Below are 18,492 nucleotides of genomic sequence, written 5' to 3' on the forward strand. Positions count from 1 at the left end.
GCTGCAGAAGGAGGAGTCACGAGTATTAGGCTAATTTGCTCTACAAATTATAGCAAGTTCCAGGCACAGTTTACACAGAGAGACTCTGTGGAGTAGATCCTACGGACCCATGAAAAGGGTGAAGGCTCATCTGAACTCGGCCGTGGCACATTCTTCCCACCTCAAATCATGCACACATAATAATGAATAAACTTTATTATTTTTTTTGCAACAGCTTAAAGTATGTTTTAGATTTATTTATCTCATGTGTATGAATGTTTTGCTCCTTTATATGTCTGTGTGCCATGTGGCATGCCTGATGGCCGTGGATGTCAGAGAACTGCTTTGACCTTCTGGAATTGGAGTACAGACAGTCGTGAGCCACACTTCTTGGTCCTCTGCAAGAATAACATAACAAGTGCTCTTAACTGCTGGGCCATCTCTCCAGTTCCTAAATAAACTCTTATTTGTTTGTTTGTTTGTTTTTATCTGGCTAGAGTTTCTCTATGCAGCCTCTGTAGATCAAGGCCAGCCTCGAATTCAGAGATCTGCCTGCCTCTGCCTCCCCAGTGCTGGGATTAAAGGCCTGCACGACAAGGTCTGGCTTAAAGATTTATTTTATGTTAAGTTATGTGTGTATATGTATACATGCTTGTGCGTATAATGCCCCAGAGGGCAGAAGAGATTGGCTGGAACTCTAGAACCCTGAAATAGCGTGCATGCTCTTGGTTGCTGAACCATCTCTGAGCCAGCCCCCCCAAAAGAGAAAATTTAAAGGCAAACCTAACCCATGATAGTAGAAATCCAGTGTGGTTACCTTTCTGAGATGATAAAATACTGTTTTGGGAAGGCAGGGTCCTCCTAAATTGTAGACTCGGGCATGAACTGATTACATAAAACAGCCTGACCTCAAGGAACTCAAGGAAATCCTCCTGCCGCCGCCTCCCAGGTGGTGGAATTAAAGGCATGCTCCACCATATTTGCTAAAATGTCCTTTAAAAGTTTTTTTCTGTTACATTTATATATGTTGTGTGTCACCACACCCACAGAATTCATAGTGAGATCAGGGAATAAAAAGCAGAAATCGCTGCTCTCCTTCCACCAGTATGGGCTTGAGGTCGAACTAAGGACGTTGTGATTATACTGCTGACTCACTTCGCCGACCCGATAAAGTATTTTACCGTAGGTGGGGTTAGGTTACTTGGAAGAAATATAGGCCTCAAAAGCAAATAATACATCATCAATACTTGTCAGAATCACCTAACATAGGGAAGTGGGGAATATCTGGGTAGAATTGGGGAAGAAAAAAATACATGATCAAGAAACGTTGCATGAAAATTTTTAATAAAAAGAATCATAATAATATTGAGGGAATAATGATGGTAAATGGAACTAAGTTGTTTCTGATATTTCCATAAGGTAAAAGTTATATTTTCAGGTGAGGTGGCACACGCCAGAAATTGCCGAGAGTTTGATAACAGCTCGGGTTACATTAACAACTGTTATGTAAGCTATGGTGACCAAGCAAGACTCTGTCTAGAAAAAAAAAGTTGGAGAGGAAAAAAAAAAATTATATTTCTTGTTATGGAAAAGTAAATTCAATTGTATTATCAAAATGGAGGGACATGGATCCAAAACGCTAAAAGTTAAGTCTCCGATAGCAGAGGATGGTTTCGATCCATCGACCTCTGGGTTATGGGCCCAGCACGCTTCCGCTGCGCCACTCTGCTACCCACTGATAGCTGTGTCTCTATTTCCATAGAAGAACTTACCTGCTCACAGCCTCATTCTGAACGCCCTCTACTGTAAGCGGGGGAAATTGCCTTTATCCTTGGTATGTCTTCTTATTGGTTGACTCCTTTACAGAGTATTTTTCATTGGTTGTTGAGTTAACCAATAGATGCTCGGGACGGAGCGAGGCGGGAGCCTATCGCGCAGGCGCTTGTTGGGACACGCCAGCTAGACGTTTCTCCGCCACCCTGAATCTTCCAAGCGCCGGGTGGTTGAGTGGCCTCCATTGTTCAGGATTAAGCGGACCATGAGGTAAGTGGACGGAGGTGCTTGAAAGGCCCTACCGAAGCCTCGGGGGGCGGGCTGAAATGGAGTCGGAGGAACGAGGGCCTGTATCTGGGCCGCCGGCGGAAAGCCTGGCCGGAGGGAGCGGAGTAGGAGGCTGGCGGACTCGGGGAATCGGGCCTGGAGGGGGGCCAGCGGGGGAGCTGTGTTGATTGATATTTGGGTTTCGGGGGAAATGGAGGAGAGATCTTAACGGACCAGGAAGATCACCCTTCGTGCACAGTCAGCAGGCTGGGGCGCTGCACATTTTTCTGGTGCCTAGTGTTTGACCAATAGGACATGTCTCATAACTGTTATGCTGTATTAATAAATGAGAAGTCACTTTTCTCTGAATATTAGGACTGGTGTGCCTCACGATCATGGGGTATGTACATCAGGTTCTGAATCTCGTGATTTTCCTGATGTGAGTTTTGATAAAATCCTGAATTAGAAGTGGGGCGTGGTGTCGTAGGATGCAATCACAGCACTTGGGAGGTAAGGCAGGAGATACGTGAGACTCTGTCTCAAAAACAGATGGAAAAGAAAAAAGTCCAAGAGTTAGGATGTCATCAGAGTGGGACTGGGCACCATTTAGAATCGGGGAGAAGTGAGCATGAAATATCAGTCCCCTTCCGTAGTTGGAGGCGGTCAAGGTAAGTCAAATTGAAATAACACTGATCGTGTGATGGAGACCTTTTTCAGTGAAATGAGAGTAAAATGTATGTAATTTTAGGGGTGACAGAGGACGTGGTCGTGGTGGGCGCTTTGGTTCCAGAGGCGGTCCTGGAGGAGGGTGAGTGTTGCCCTTTGCATCTTTGCCTTGGTTTGTCTCACTAGACAGGGGTTTGGAGTAGATTGCTCTGTTTGATTTTGTGAAAGCCACGCAAAGCATTTCTTTTCCTGATGTTCAGCTAAGTGAATTTGGTCTTTTGCTGAGAATGATCCCGCTCAGAAACTAATTCTTAAGGCAGAATTGGCGCATAGTGTACACTTGCTTTCTGCTTGAATAATTTTGGATTATTTTCATTTTTCAGGTTCAGGCCTTTTGTGCCCCATATCCCTTTTGATTTCTATTTGGTGAGTATTTTGGCTTTGGAAATGGAACCCAGAATCTCCTTGTTAATGAAGTCAGATACTGTTTGGATAGGATTCAAGAATGGATCTGTTATTCTGTATGATTGGCTGGCCTGGAATGCTATGTGTACCAAGCTCATTGCAAATTCATCATCTTCCTGCCTCAACCTCCTGAATGCTTGAATTACAGGCATGCACTGCTATGTCTGCGTAAGTTTTTATTTACTTAGTTTGAGTGCCAGAGATCGGAACCAAGGACCTTGAGCATGCTGGATCCTAGTTTTATTTTATTATAGTATTTATTATATATCACTGTCTACCTTCAGCTATAGCTACAGGTATGACATGGGTCCAGCAGAGGACACAAGTTTTTCCCAGCTCTTACGTCATAGTGCACGTCTGTCTGTGACCCTAGTTTCCAAGGATATACATACACTGTGGTACTCATACATATGCATAAATAAATGTTACAAAACAAGCCAGTTCACCAGCCAGTCTTTAAAGAGACTAATCCTTTTCTAATCCCAGGAATGGGAGCCTGAGCAGTAGGACATGTTTAGGATTCAAGGCCAGCCTGGGCTCTGATAGTGACTTGTCTCAAGAACAAAGCATAGAAAATAGTGTAAGCAAGGCAGGGAAGAGAATTCCTTTACAGTTTGATTGTAATATTCATCTAGAAAATAATCCTTTTAAAAAATTTTAGGATTTACTTAATTATTTTGAGATAGTGTCTGTATGCATAACCTTGGCTGGTCTGAAACTCAGATCTGCCTGCCTCTCCCTCCAGAGTGCTCACGGTGTGTGCTGTAATACATGGTGGATTATAATTAGTTTCTTTCTTTTTTTCATTTATGCTTGGGTTTTTAGACAGAGTTTTTCTGTGTAGCCCTGGCTGTCCTGGAACTTAGAAACCCACTTGCCTCTGCCTCCTGAGTATGTGCCACCACTGCTACCTGTTCTATTTATTTATTTATTTATTTCTAAATTTCATGTATATGTATAAAGTGCTTGCCTATATATGTATGCTTAGTGACTTTGGGGGCTAGAAGAGGTTTATCAGAGAGGTTGTGAGCTGCCATGGGTGGTATGCTAGGGATCAAGTCTGGTCCCTCTTTCTAGCCTCTGTGTAATCCCCCCCCCCCCCGTGTCCCCCCCCCCCCCGTGTGTGTGTGTGTGTGTGTGTGTGTACAGGATTTCTTTATGTAGCCTTTGGCTGTTCTGTCTTGGAATGTACAGAGATCTGCCTGCCTCTGCTTCCTGAGTGCTGGGATTTTCTTTTAGCACAGGCAGTGGTGAGTCCCTCAGGCTGCTGTAGCTCAGTTGGTAGAGTGCCCAGAGCATTTCATCTATCAGTATGGGGCTGCACACTTCTAATCCAAGTACAAAGGAGGAAGAGGCGGGGTAAGACTGCAGTTATCCTTAGCTACAGGGCAAGTTCAGGCCAGCCTGTGATTTATATAAGACCTGTCTCAAAAAACAAACAAAAATACCAAAACAAAACAAAAACAAAGTTTGTATTTGGACTTGAGTATTTGAAGGAGTTAAAAACAAGTGCTGTAAGGTATATTGGCTTTGAAATGGAGTAGATGGGGAAAATAGAATTAAACATAGAATTTTCTGGGTCTTTTTTTGTTTTTTGTTTTTTTTCTTTAATTCTAAAGATTTATGTGTGAGTGTCTGTATGTGCACCACACACATGCCTAGTACTAGTGGAAAGCTGAAGAGGGAGTCAGATTCCTTGGAACTGTAATTACTGGTGGTTGTGAGACTTATGTGAATGCTAGGAACTGAACCTGGGCCCTCTAATAATAGCCAGTGCTTTTAACTGCTAAGTCATCTCTCCATCCCCTGTTGTTATTATTATTATTATTTTTCTTTCTTTCTATCTTACTTAAGCACACTGTACACTCTCTCTAGACACACCAGAAGAGGGCATCAGATTCTATTACAGATGGTTGTGAGTCACCATGTGGTTGCTGACATTTGAACTCAGGACCTCTGGAAGAGCAGTCAGTGCTCTTAACCACTGAGCCATCTCTCCAGCCCTTATTATTTTTAAATGATTTATTTATTTTTATTTTATGTATGTTGGTGTTTTGCCTTCGTATAAGTCTGTGAGGGTATTAGATCCTCTGAAAATGAAATTATAGAGAGTGTGAGCTGCCATGTGGGCACTGGGAATTGAACCTGGATCCTCTACAGAAGCAGTCTGAGCCATCTCTCCAGTCCCTTTATATTTTAAAAAGTGCTTTTTATTACATTTATTACTATGTGTACACTACAGCAAGTGTATGGCAATCAGACTTGCAGGATTTGGTTTTCTGCATGGGTCCCAGAATTGATGACTCAGGGCCTTTTTTGCCAAGCTCATTGGGTCCTATTTGTTTATTTTTGAGACCAGATCTCATGAAGCTGAACTGTCTCTTGTCTCTTTCTTCAAAGAGCTGGGATCACAGCTAGGATTACAAGGACATAACATTTTTTTCCCTTTTGTAATATCAGGGAAAAAAAAACTATTGTGTGTATTTTTTCCTTCTCAATTTCTTTTAAAAATTTTTTTTTTTTGATTTTTCAAGACAGGGTTTCTCTGCTTAGTCCTGGCTGTAGACAAGGCTGGCCTCAAACTCATATAGATCTGTTTTGGTTTTTTGAGATTTATTTATGTAGCTTATGTATATCAGTGCCCTGTCTGCACATAGATCTACATGGCAGAACAGGGAATCAGATTCCACTGTAGATGGTTGTGAGCCACCATGTGGTTATTCAGAATTGAACTCAGAACCTCTAGAGAGGAGCCAATGCTCTTAAACCACTGAGCCATCTCTTCAGTCACTTATGAATTATTTTTGATAATAATTTAATTTCTGGTTTAGTGTGAAATGGCTTTTCCCCGGGTCAAACCAGCACCTGATGAAACCTCCTTTAGTGAAGCCCTGTTGAAGAGGAATCAAGACCTTGCCCCCAATTCTGCTGAGCAGGTATGTGCTTTCCTTAGGCTATGTTAAAAACTTTGAGTTAAAGAACTATCACTCCAGCTGGTTAAGGAAAGTGTCCTCTTGCCTGGGCTTGTAAGCCAGTGGTAGACAGTTGAGACTGTAAGGTGTGATCCTCTTCCAGAGATGTGAGAGACAAACCCCATGTGTGTAATTATTCATCTCCCTTATTGTAGGTGGGGAGTTCGGTGATGATGATGCAGGTTTAATGTGTTTGTGTAATTTTAGGGTATTTTTGCTTTGTGATGTTTTTAGGCTTCTATCCTTTCTTTGGTGACAAAAATAAACAATGTGATCGACAACCTGATTGTGGCTCCAGGGACATTTGAAGTGGTGAGTTTTTGATGATTTATTCCTAAGAAAGGGCACCTTAGGGGATATGGAAATTTCCTGGGCTCTTGCTTGTTACTATTTCAGTTGTCTGTTGTCCAAATCAAATCCTAAAATGGAAAAGCACAACTAGCCAGGCCCAGGTTTCTTTGTGGTTGTTTGGGGTTGTGATTTTATCATGGCTGCTTCCAAATCTGGGTATTAAGAAGCAGCTGAAGTGGTTCCGAGGACTCAGCATTTTTATTTTTCTAAACTTCCTTGAAATCCCTTTCAATAGCAAATTGAAGAAGTCCGACAGGTAGGATCATATAAAAAGGGGACAATGACTACAGGACACAATGTGGCTGACCTGGTGGTGATACTAAAGATTCTGCCAACATGTAAGTGTATCTCTTAAATCTCTTCACTGGGGATGGGGCACAAGGCCTTGGGTATGTTAGCTTGTCATGGAATGCATGAAAGAATCTAGGGTCCCTCAAGGTTTGAGTTTGTTACTGATTATGTAGTGGCCACAGCAGCTGGTCTTATAAACAATCGGGACAGTGTAGGTCAAAAGTTAGCAGGAGTCTCAGCCCAGTCTTTTCTTTCAAAGATTTTAATAGATTTATCTATTAGTGTTATGGGTGTATGTATGTATGCCATGTACATGCTTTGGGCTTATGGAGGTTAGAAGAGGGCTTTGGATCTCATGGAACTGGAGTTATAGATGGTTATGAACCACCAAATGGATGTTGGGAACTGAACCCAGGTCCTCTACATCTAAGAGGAACAAGTGCTCTTAACCTGAGGCATTTCTCCAGCCACTCCAGTCCACTTTCCTAAGCATTGAGATTAGATTTAGGGCTAGTAATAGTTGAAGCCCAGATTCATTTTTTTATTTCATGATGATTTGTGTGTGACTGTGTGGAAGGAAAATAGCAAGTTCATTATTTAGTTGTGGTTTGTTTGTTTGTTTGAAACAAGGTCACATTATGTAGCTCTCTGGCTGTTCTCCAGCTCACAGAGATCTTGCCTCTACATCTGAGTGTTGGTATTAAAGGTGTGTGCCATCACACCAGGCTCTGTGCTTGCTGTTGGTGTTGGTGGTAGAGGTGATGGTGTATATGTGTAAGGCAGTAGTGGCACACACCTTCTGTCCTAGCACTCAGGAGGCAGAGGCAGCCAGACATCTGAGTTTGAGGTCAGGATTATACAGGAAAACCTTGTCTCAAAAAAAAAAAAAAAAAAAAAGAAGGAAGGAAAGAAAAATAGATGTATCTGAGGATTCTTGTTCCCTGAGCCTTCCAAATTCTGTCTAGGCTTTCGCTGCGCTGGCAAGAATACTCATTCTAGTTGAGTGATCTTCAGTCTGTGGGGTAGAAATAGGGATGCCAAGTTGTTTGCCGGTAGAGGAAATCTACATGAAATACATTATAGTAACATTCCTTATGTCCTTTTTCTCCAATCTAGTGGAAGCTGTTGCTGCCCTTGGGAACAAAGTCGTGGAAAGCCTAAGGGCACAGGATCCCTCAGAAGGTTTGAGTTTGAGTTTGTTGCTAAAACTGTATGTAGTGGCCACAGCAACTGGTCTTACAAGTAGTCAGTGTAGGTCAAAGGTTATCAGGACTCTCAGGCATTCAGTTTATTTTCTTTCATTATGAAAGGTGGGTTATGAGACAGACTTACTCTATAGCCCAGGCTGGCTTCTAATTACATTCTTCCTGACTCAGCCCCCAAGTGCTAGGATCATAGATAGGAACACACCACTGAACTCGATTGCTGTGTTAAAACTCTGCAATTCAGAAATAACCCTCAGCTTAAAAATGTATTGCTCCTTTTGCATGTGTATGTAATGTTGAGGTTGAACATAGCACCTCATACATGCTGGGCAGTCAGTTTGCCCCTGAGCTTCATATTCAGGCTTGTTGTTGCTTCAGGTTTCATGTCCTGTCCTGTCGCTCTCTCCTACCTTTTCATGTAGTCAGGTTGGTCTCCTTAACTGCCTTCTTTCCACTTACTGGTATCCAAGCTCTTATTGATGTTTTTTTTTTTTTTTTTTTTTTTTTTGTGGTACATGCGTATTAATCCTGCCCTTGGAGGCATAAGCAGGAGGATCTGAAGTCTAAGACCAGCCTTCAATACATATACATACATAGACATCTTGTCTCAAAAACTAAATAAACCACTTCCAGAAAACCGACCTACTTAACCAGATGTGGCACACCCCAACATTTGAAAAAGGGCAGGGGGTTGGTAATTTAAGGCCAGCCTGAACTGTATACATAGAAAGACCTTATGTCACAAAACAAAATGAAGGCTGGGTTGATACAGCCTAGTTGGTAGAGTATATGTCTAGTGTGTGTGAAATTCTGAGATCAGTACTCAGCATTACATATGACCAGCTTTGCTGGCATATGCTTTTACTCAAGACTGGAGAGGTAGAGGAAGGAGATTCAGTTCAAAGCCATCCTTGGCTTTATAATGTGTCGGGAGACAGCCTGAGCTGTCTTGTCTCAAACGCTAGATGACTCAGTGGGTAAACATGTTTGCCACCAAGCCTGATGACTTGAATTCATTCCGTGGGACCTGCAGGTAGCAGGAGAAAGAAAGGTTGTCCTTTGGCCGCTATAGGAGTGTGAGTGTTCCCACTCTCACACGCTCTAAATAAATACAATTTTTGGGCTGGAGAGATGGCTCAGTGGTTAAGAACACTTGACTGTTCTTTCAGAGGTTCTGAGTTCAAATCCCAGCAACCACATGGTGGCTCACAACCATCTGTAATGAGATCCAATGCCCTCTTCTGGTGTGTCTGAAGACAGCTACAGTGTACTTATATATAATAAATAAATATATTAAAAAATACAATAAAAAATCAAAATAGACAAATACATTTTACATCTTCATTATTTTGTCCTTCTAGTCTTGACCATGCTGACTAATGAAACTGGCTTTGAAATTAGCTCTTCCGATGCTACGGTGAAGATTCTCATTACAACAGTGCCACCCAATCTCCGAAAACTGGATCCAGAACTCCATCGTAAGTCACCCCCTCTCCCCATTGCTGAGAAATATGAGGGTGGGGTGGGGTGGGGTGGGGTGGGAAAACTAGCCAGATAGCCAAAGCTTTGAAGCTTTCTGGAAATTTGTTATTTTTGTCAACTGTAAAGGAGTTTACCTTCCCTGTAAGTTGTAGTTAATTTTACCAGCTTCCTAGTGAGTTTCTGTGGTGGAAGTCTTTGCTACACCACAGATGGCATTCACACACCCACGCAGGAGTTTTCTTTTGGATCTGCAATTGACACACGTTAGCTTATTTTTTAAAATGCCTTGGCTACCTCAAAGGCTAGGCACTCCTAAACCTTACTCTGCTACCCCAGGCCCAACTGGGGAAGTGTCCAGTGACCACTCACCGGAAATCTCACATGACTGGTTGGCTTTATTTTCCCCAGTTCCTCTGTGTCCTACCTGAGTAACTCTAATTGTCCTGCCCAGTGCCCAGCCATTGGCTGTTGGCTTTTTTATTGATTGATCAAAAACCAATTGGGAGACAAGGATTTTCACCTTCTGAACATGAAGATTCCCAATTAAAGCATAGACCCAATCTCTAACATTTTCAAAGTCTTAAAAAGGATTACAGAAGAAGAAAGAAAACTTGAAGAAAAAGATAAAATAAAAAGTAAAAGCTTATATAAATGTGAATGGAAATAGGTTACTGGAAAAGATAAGTGTGTTACCTATTTTCCTATTTGGCTGCAGAGGAATAACAGTGTTTAGACAAATGGCTTGCTACCTTAGCCTTGCCATACTTCTGGATGGGTATTGATTGGGATTGAATATGTTGCACACATAATAGGAAAGTTTTTTAGCCTGTTGTACTTGTTTTCAGTGGACATCAAGGTGTTGCAGAGCGCCTTAGCAGCCATCAGGCATGCCCGCTGGTTTGAAGAAAATGCTTCTCAGTCCACGTGAGTCTCATTGGTCATTTGTGTAAAATAACCTTTTCTGGAGTGTAGTGATTCTGGCCTGTAATCCAACATCTATGAACAACAGTACAGGCCCCTACCTAAAATAAGATTGAAGGAGGATATGTATGTGTATGTATGCATAATATATATACATATGCACATGCCTATACATACATGCACATATTTTACTTTGGTGTGTGTGTGTGGGCATGCAGATACATGTCATTGTCATGTGTAGTCTGAGCACAACTTTAAGGAGTTCTGTGATTCTTAGGGACTGAACTGTGGTTTGTTAGATTTACGGTACAGATGCCTTTCTTTGCTGAGCCAGCTGATAGGTACTGTGTATATATAGTTTTCTAAATAGTACAGTCAGGTTTGACTCCTAACGTGTAGAAATATCATTATGCTGTTATCATTTCCTTTTATGAAGAAATTCTTGTCAGGTTTTTTTTTTTACTTATGTTGTAACAACAGAACTATTTTTCCTTCACATCAAGATTATATACCACTATGGAGCAAAAACAGCTGTTATCAATTCTAATTCCTGGGTCTCTTATTCAGAGTTAAAGTTCTCATCAGATTGCTAAAGGACTTACGGATTCGTTTTCCTGGCTTTGAGCCTCTCACACCCTGGATCCTTGACCTACTGGTAAGTAAAGGAGGAGGTGAGGGTGTGGCTGTGTATAGTGCTTCTCTAGTGTGCTAGAGGTCCCTAGTTTAGCACTGCAGAGAGGAACAAGGGTGCACTAGGGTCACTCTTCCTCTAGATTTCTTCTTTCTTTTTTTGAAATAGTGTTTCCTTTATGTAGCCCTGGCTTTGTGGAACTTGCTTTGTAGACTAGATTGGCTTCAGACTCAGGTCTGCCTTTGCCTCCATAGTACTGGATTAAAGGCGCACACAAACACGTGAAGCTTGACTCCTCTTTTTATCTTTTCTCCCAGAACTGAGGACCAAACCTAGTGCCTTGGCACTTGCTAGGCAAGTGCTCTACCACTGAGCTAAATCCCCAACACTGCTTGATTACTCTTTAAAACTACCAACATAAGAAATTCAAAGTAGCTTAAGACAAGTTTTCGTCTTAGAGAGGCTGAGACAGGAGTATTTTGAGTTAGAGGACAGTTGGGGTTACTTAGGGAGATGGAAAAGTTTAGTGGGTGAACAATCTGGGAAGACTAAAAGTCCACTGTTTCACAGAGGTTTAAATACTCAGTGGAATAGTAGTTACTGCTGTCAGCTTGTTATTGCTAGTTTCCTCATGACTTACTCTCTTCCAGGGGCACTATGCTGTAATGAACAACCCCACCAGACAGCCTCTGGCCCTGAATGTGGCGTACAGGTATAACATGCTTCTCTCGGTTTTGTTTCTAAGTTGTTTTGGATGCTTTCTAAGTGTTTTTGTGTTTCAGGCGCTGCTTGCAGATTCTGGCTGCAGGACTGTTCCTGCCAGGGTCAGTGGGCATCACTGACCCCTGTGAGAGTGGCAACTTCAGGGTACACACAGTTATGACCCTAGAACAGCAGGTATTAAGACAACCACAAAATAAGTGGGTTCTGTCTAGAAGGCCAAGGACTAGGGGACTTGTTTCACATGGATGTCAGTTGTATAGTCAGTCTGTTTATTTTGGCTCATTTTCTCCTCCTTCAGGATATGGTCTGCTACACAGCTCAGACTCTGGTTCGAATTCTCTCCCATGGAGGCTTTAGGAAGATCCTTGGGCAGGAGGGGGATGCCAGCTGTAAGTTCTCTTTGTGGTCCATGGGTTCTGATGTATAGAGAAGCAGTACCTTAAGGTTGTCTAATATTAATGAATATAGCTTATTTTGTTTACTGGGCTATTTCTATGAAGTGGGTTTTTCCCGTCTCTCCTAGATCTTGCTTCTGAAATATCTACCTGGGATGGAGTGATTGTGACACCTTCAGAAAAGGCTTATGAGAAGCCACCTGAGAAGAAGGAGGGAGAGGAAGAGGAGGAGAACACAGAAGAACCACCTCAAGGGGAAGAAGAAGAAAGCATGGAGACTCAGGAGTGACCTTCCCAAGGAAAGAGGATCCTAAGCCAGCCACCATGGGGCTTTAGATGGCGGCATTTCTGTGGTGTAGGGAGATAGCAGGAAGGAAAACAAACTGTAAAGAAAACTTCATTCTACTGTTTTGATAGTGACCAAGCAGCTAGAAGTCTCCCATTTGTGACTGCATATGCCACCCAATGCCACACATTCCCAATATTTAAACCTAACCACTCCCAACCAGTCCTTTTTGTTAAAATGTTGTAAACTGTTGTTGAGTGCCTGGAGATTTTTTTTTTCTAAGAAAAATGATTAAAGTACTTCCTACTAGGGCTTTTGGTTTTATTTTTCTTCAGTATGTGGCAACCACTTCTGCCTTCTATACGCTTTAATTCATGTTGAGTCCTTTATTATAAACACTGAGATTGCGGTTTCAAATTATGTAAATTAAAAGTAATGGACTCCTAGAATACCATGTAAGCATGTGATGGTTAATTTTCATGTCAGCTTCGCCTAAAATACCTGAGTTTTCTGCAAAAGATTAACCCTAAGTGTGGATGAAAGCATCCTGTGAGCTTGGCGCCTGGACAGAATGAAGGAATAAAAGAAAGAGTCCAGCATTACCTCACACACTTATGTCTCCAAAACATGGGTCAAGGTGATTGTGACCTAAACCCTTTGAAACCACAATACAATACTTTTTTGTTAAAATAACCATTACAAGCATTTATTTAATAATGCTGAGTAATACTTAACATAGTCAAGCCAGGGCAGTCAGGAGGATAAATTATTTACCTTGACTTTACCTAAGTCTGAAATTGTAAACAAAGTGAAGTTACAGGTAAAGGAAACCCCAGGCCCAAGTAATAAGAGTCCAGTATGGTTAACAATGGTAGAGTAGGGGTGGAGAGATGGCTCAGTGGTTAAGAGCACTGACTACTCTTCCAGAGGTCCTGAGTTCAACTCCCAGTAACCACATGGTGGCTCCCAACCATCTGTAAGATCTGATGCCCTCTTCTGGTGTGTTTGAAGATAGCTACAATGTACTTATATAAATAAAAAATTAAATAAATTAAAAAACCCCAAAACAATGGTAGAGTAGGCCTGGAAAGGATGGCACTTAGATATGTAACTTTTAACCTTTTATTTTATGAGAATGGATATTTTACCTGCATCATGTGTGTGCTATGCCCAAAAAAGGCCAGACAGTGCACTGGGTTCCCCTGGAACTGGGGTTAGAGACTGCTCTGAGTCACCATGTGGGTGCTGGGAACTGAATTCCATCTGGAAGGACCACCAGTGCTCTTAACCATTGAGCCATCCCTCCAGCCTTTAAAACATGTAGCCTACACAACGAAATCACAAAAGCCTAGGGACTCTTCATTATCAAGGCTCTGCCCTTGATCCTGGACTCTCATGTTATCTGTCTTGCTCTCCTTGGGCAGCAATGAAGGCAACATTTGTGATACTTGGTTATTACCTTCTGAGAAACTGTGCTGAAGCAGAGGGGAGAAGTAGAAGCATACTTTCTGCACTAAATCTGTTTTCCCAATTTCCTACCACATGAAGCCTAATCTATTTAACATTCTTTGGGAGAAAATGCACAGAGGCTTGAGCCAGGCGCCCTGACACATGTCTATGAGGATCCCAGCATTCAGGAGGCCAAGGCAAGAAGATATGTTTGAGGCCAGCCTGGGTTACATATTGAGACCTTGTCTCAAGAAACAAAACCCAAAAGTTAGAAGCTCATTCTTGGACAAGCTGTAATAGAGGTTCTTTAGAAACAGTCCTGCTGTAGGCATGTTTCTTGAGGCTGCTACATGAATGAGTACATAGTGCAAACAAATCAAAGGTCTACAGAGACTTCTGGGGTCTTCTCAGGTCTACCAAGACAAAGCCGTTGAAGAACAGTACTTGCATACTCAGGTCCCAGGCCCATGCTTATTTGCTTGGAGAACCAGGAGGGTAAACTCCTGAATCCAGCATGGCTCTCCTTCGAGCTGTTTCCTTAGCCACACTGTGGTTTAACCGCCTTAGTCGTTCCTATAAGACAGGAAGACAGAATCGAATGACTGTTGTAAAAGGTTCTAGTTGAGTCAGGTATGTGCTGAAAGGGCTTACTTCCCCTCTTCCTCAGCCCCCAGACTGTTTCTTCATTTTGTGCAGCCCTGGAACTTGCTCTGTAGACCAGAATGGCTTCACACTCAGATATTTGCCTGCTTCTACCTCCAGCTGGCTGCCTTTGGTTATTTTTAAGCTAGTCCATTACATAAACCTGCAAATGACAGCCACTAGAAATTAAGAATTGAGTTCATGAGCACTTGTCTAGTATGCAAGAGGACCTAAGTTTGAGGCCCAGTAACGAGGACCTTTATTATCAGATTAGTTATCATCACTCCTTCCCCAAGAGTTGCTTTTACTGTGTCGAAGACATAAAGCAGGATAAAGAACTCAAGAATATTTTCAGAGAGGGTTATGCTATGTAACTCTAGCTGATCTGATTGATATTCCAGGCTATGCTTAAAGTTCAAGCCATCCTTCTTGCCTTAGCCTGCCTGTCAAATGCTGAAATGACAGCATGCACCACCATGCTCTGCCGGAAAAAAAAAAAAATGTTTTTACCTGTGCATTCTGTAAAATATTGTTGACCAAGACAACTCGTCGCCTGGCATTAAGCAGCTTCTTAACATAGGGGTCCAGATCCAGGGCCACTTTCTGATCCTCATTAATCCGGCACAGTTCTGGGAAGAGAAAATGGGCAACCAACATCTAATGGCTCTTTTTTTTTTTTTTTTTTTTTTTTGTTCTTAGAAAATGTAAGAGAGGAATGGGATGAAAAACACTTTTTGTCTTGTGTGAGCCACAGACACCTACCCTTCTTCCATTCTGTCCTAAAACATCCCCGGAAATTAAGAGTCCGTATGTAGTTCTGATATTAAGAAGCAAGTGACAGAAACCTAGCCTAAAACCCGGGAAAACAAAGTTCCTGAAAGTGAGATCAGGGATTCTAGGTATTCTGGATGCTCACTCACCTGTAGCTAGGTTGTCAATTTGTTCTCGGAGCTCTACTTGGCTTTCTCTGCAAAGTGGTGCAAAAGCCTACAACAGTCAGTGACCGGAACGCGGGAAACGAATTCTACTTATTCCCCAAATACCGAGACAGACAAGCGAACCTCAATTTAAAGGCCTCGCCCAGGCCCTTCCGCCTCTTTACCCAGTCTCAACATCAGTGTGTATCTTTTGGGGCCCCGCCCCTACAAAGCCAGTCCCAAAGGCCCCGCCCCCAGCAACCCCGTCTGGCACCTGACCGCGTGCACGTGAGAGTCGAGCTGCTGCACGGCGGGTCGCAGGAACTCCAGGAGCCCCTCGGCAAAGAGGTCGCGGCCTGTAGGCCCCGCCACTGGGGTCCCGGCCCCTGACACGGCAGCGGAACCAGCTGCGGCCATCGCGAACTGCCCTGACACCCTCAGCCTGCCGCGAGGGCCGCCGGGAACTACAGGCCGCCGCTGTGCGCCGCGAGGGGGCGCTTAGAAACAGCCCTGACAGCAGTGGGGATGGCTGGGAAATGGAGTCCTCAGTGAGCCGGGGCGAGCAGGGCCGGGACCAGAGCCCCCTGGAAGTTGTAGTTCTTCCGTGGGCCTGGGGGAAATGGGGCGGGATTTAGAGTTCAGGAGCTTGCAGGGAATACTTTTTTTTGGAATGCATATTTATATGCTTATTTTCATGCATATTCATAGCCCTGGCTGTCTTGATAATCACTATGCAAACCAGACTGTTCTAGAAATCCCTGAGGTCGGTCTGCGTTTGTCGCCTAAAGGTGTGCTCCACCACTTCCAGCGTTTGTTGTTTTGTTTCAAAGGAGAAAATAAGCGTTACTGTCTGTCCATAGCCTTCCCTTTGGGAATTGATGAGAAAGCCAGATTACATTCATGTTAAAGAGTTCTTTCTCTTCCCCTCCCCCACTCCCTCTTTTATTTCCTGCCCTTTCCCTTCTATCTTTCTCTCCCTCTTTTTCTTGGAGACAGGATTCATTGTGTGACCTTGGCTGTCCTGAAACTCACTCTTTAGACTAGACTGGCCTTGAACTCCAGTGCTGAGATTAAAGGTGTGTCCCACCACTGTCCAGCGAGTTTTATTTCTAAAATTTGTTATTTTTGTTAGAGAAAGTCCTGCAAAGTTGCCAAGGCTAGCCTTGAATTTATAGTCTCTGTATCAGTCTTTTCAGTGCTGGAGTTACAGACCTGTGCCACCATGACAGGATTTAAAGTTGAGGGTTGCTCTTTTTTTTTTTTTTTTTTTAATGCCCCTCCCTTTCGCTTTTTACTTTGAGGCAAGATTTCACTAAATTGCCAGATTGGACTTGAATTTGCTTTGTAGTATACACAGGCCTTGAACATGTGATCCTCCTGCCTCAGGTTCAGGCTTGTACCAGCTCTAGAGGTCAATTCTCTCCTTCCATCATGTGTGTCCCCAACACTGAACTCAATCTTCAGGTTTGGCAGCAGGTCCCTTAACTTTCAGAAGCATTTTGCTTGACCTTCCTTTTTTTGTTTTCTTTTTTGGTGTGTATATGTAGGGGTGTGGATGGGTATGTACATACGTATTAGTGCAAGTGTGCAAGGTTAGAGGTGTGGGTTATAGGCAGTTGTAAGCTGGCTGGCAAGGGTACATAGAACCAAATCAGTTCTCTGGAAAAGCATTATGTGCTACGCCATTGCTCCAGCCCCCTTACAGATTTTTTTTTAATTATTACTTTAAAACTGGGCGCAGGTGTGTGTGTGTTCCTATGGGTGCGTGTGCATGCAGGCGCACTTGGAAGTCAGAGACATAAAATCCCCTGGAGCTCTGAGGGCACAAGTGTTGGATTCCCTAGAGCTGGAGTTAACAGGAGCTCTGGAGACCTCTGCAAGAGCAGTTAAGTACTCTTAATCACTTCAGCCTTCTCTCACTCAAGAATATTTTTAATGGCATCAAATATGCACAAAATTGTAGATGCTTTAAAAATGAATGGATTTAAGAATGAAATCCTGATATATTGGCTAGGACAGGGATGGCCCTTAAGGATGTTTTTGCTACACAAAATAACCCAGCCTCCAAAGAACAAATATATGGTTTCATTTATATGAATGGCCAAATTTGGAGAGATGAAAATGTAGAAGAGGGCTGAAGTTGTGGCTCTGTGTGAGGGCACTTGCACAGCAAACCTGTGGCTCCACCTTAGATTATCAGCACTGGGAAACAACAGAAGTGGGACTGGATTGGAGGAGTGTCGAATACACCTGCATAATGGGTAAGAGGCCCAGCTTGGGAAGGTACATGATTGTGCATTTGCTGCTATTGAACTATACACTTAGATATACTTAAAGAGGTAAATTGTCTCATGCACATTCATTGTATTGTCTTGTTTTTGAGGCTGGGTCTCACTATGAAGCCTGGGCAGGAACTCAAGAGAGATCAAACACACAGGGGAAAAGCAGACATTCAGAGCAGCCACAGCCACTGGAGATTTAAAAGTCCTATTACATCACCAACCTGAAGTCCAGATATTGTTGAAAAGGGCATGGATCAAGTTCACTGACTGGCAGAGAAACCACTGCGATCCCGTTTGTGGACTGCACTGCACTGGCTTCTGCTCTCTAGAGTTCTTGCTGAGGCAGTTTATGGTAGATGGCCCCACTCAGTATGCTGCTATAAAACAGCTTGGACACTGGAAGCCACTGGCTGTTCTGCATCTCCAACCTTAAACATGGAGAAGCCACCAGAGCCAGAAAGCAGCACTGTCTCCTGAATGTTTCTCCAGCCTACTCAGTCAGATGGCAAAGGAAACATTTCAAGAGCCCCAGCACTATTTTTAGTAGACAAAAAAGGTTAATAGAGCGTTGTGAGACAATTGTGAGAAAGTCTTTCATTTGAGACAAGGTTTTATTGTGTACCCCTGGCTGTCCTGGAACTTTGTAGACCAAGTAGGCCTTGAACTAATAGAGGTCCATTTGCGGCCTGCACTATAACACCTGGATCATTTAGTTTTCTTAGAACTGTATCAGAATGTTTAAAAGTATGAAAAGGGTTAGGGTTAAGGCACTTTCAGCCTGGACATTTCTTTACT

The 18,492-nt window shown here is 42.9% G+C and overlaps 2 protein-coding genes across 3 annotated transcripts; one reads left to right on the forward strand and one right to left on the reverse strand.

Moving 5' to 3' along the window:
• Positions 1-1,926: 1,926 nt before the first annotated feature.
• On the forward strand, positions 1,927-12,718 carry ILF2 (interleukin enhancer binding factor 2). Its single transcript, XM_080915528.1, has 14 exons — positions 1,927-2,022; positions 2,768-2,827; positions 3,069-3,111; positions 5,982-6,086; positions 6,357-6,434; positions 6,709-6,811; positions 7,881-7,946; positions 9,331-9,447; positions 10,297-10,375; positions 10,940-11,027; positions 11,654-11,715; positions 11,786-11,900; positions 12,025-12,115; positions 12,250-12,718. The coding sequence occupies exons 1-14, from the start codon at positions 2,018-2,020 to the stop codon at positions 12,408-12,410; spliced, it is 1,173 nt and encodes a 390-aa protein (XP_080771654.1). The 5' UTR covers positions 1,927-2,017; the 3' UTR covers positions 12,411-12,718.
• Positions 12,719-13,084: 366 nt separating this feature from the next.
• On the reverse strand, positions 13,085-15,861 carry SNAPIN (SNAP associated protein). 2 transcript variants are annotated; one of them, XM_080916237.1, is made up of 4 exons: positions 15,695-15,861; positions 15,419-15,485; positions 15,009-15,127; positions 13,085-14,429 (listed from the first exon to the last, which is right to left on the reverse strand). In XM_080916237.1, exons 1-4 carry the CDS (start codon positions 15,830-15,832, stop codon positions 14,328-14,330), a joined length of 426 nt encoding a protein of 141 aa, XP_080772363.1. In that variant the 5' UTR covers positions 15,833-15,861; the 3' UTR covers positions 13,085-14,327. The 2 variants fall into 2 exon arrangements, with proteins under 2 accessions (XP_080772363.1, XP_080772364.1); XM_080916238.1 differs by having other exon boundaries at positions 15,419-15,465; positions 15,690-15,861.
• Between the last annotated feature and the right edge of the window lie 2,631 nt (positions 15,862-18,492).

This window comes from Micromys minutus (assembly GCF_963924665.1).
Source record: "Micromys minutus genome assembly, chromosome: 4".
Lineage (NCBI taxonomy): Eukaryota > Metazoa > Chordata > Mammalia > Rodentia > Muridae > Micromys > Micromys minutus.

Bases quoted from the DNA above. Each gene is read 5' to 3' on its own strand.
- ILF2 (XM_080915528.1), top strand. The intron at 3,112-5,981 runs GTGAGTATTTTG...TTTCTGGTTTAG, and splicing joins TCCCTTTTGATTTCTATTTG to TGTGAAATGGCTTTTCCCCG. The intron at 6,812-7,880 runs GTAAGTGTATCT...TCTCCAATCTAG, and splicing joins ACTAAAGATTCTGCCAACAT to TGGAAGCTGTTGCTGCCCTT.
- SNAPIN (XM_080916237.1), bottom strand. From the start codon at position 15,832: ATGGCCGCAGCTGGTTCCGCTGCCGTGTCAGGGGCCGGGACCCCAGTG. The intron at 15,486-15,694 runs GTCAGGTGCCAG...TGACTGTTGTAG, and splicing joins TCGACTCTCACGTGCACGCG to GCTTTTGCACCACTTTGCAG. The intron at 14,430-15,008 runs GTAAAAACATTT...CCTGTCTTATAG, and splicing joins ATATTTTACAGAATGCACAG to GAACGACTAAGGCGGTTAAA.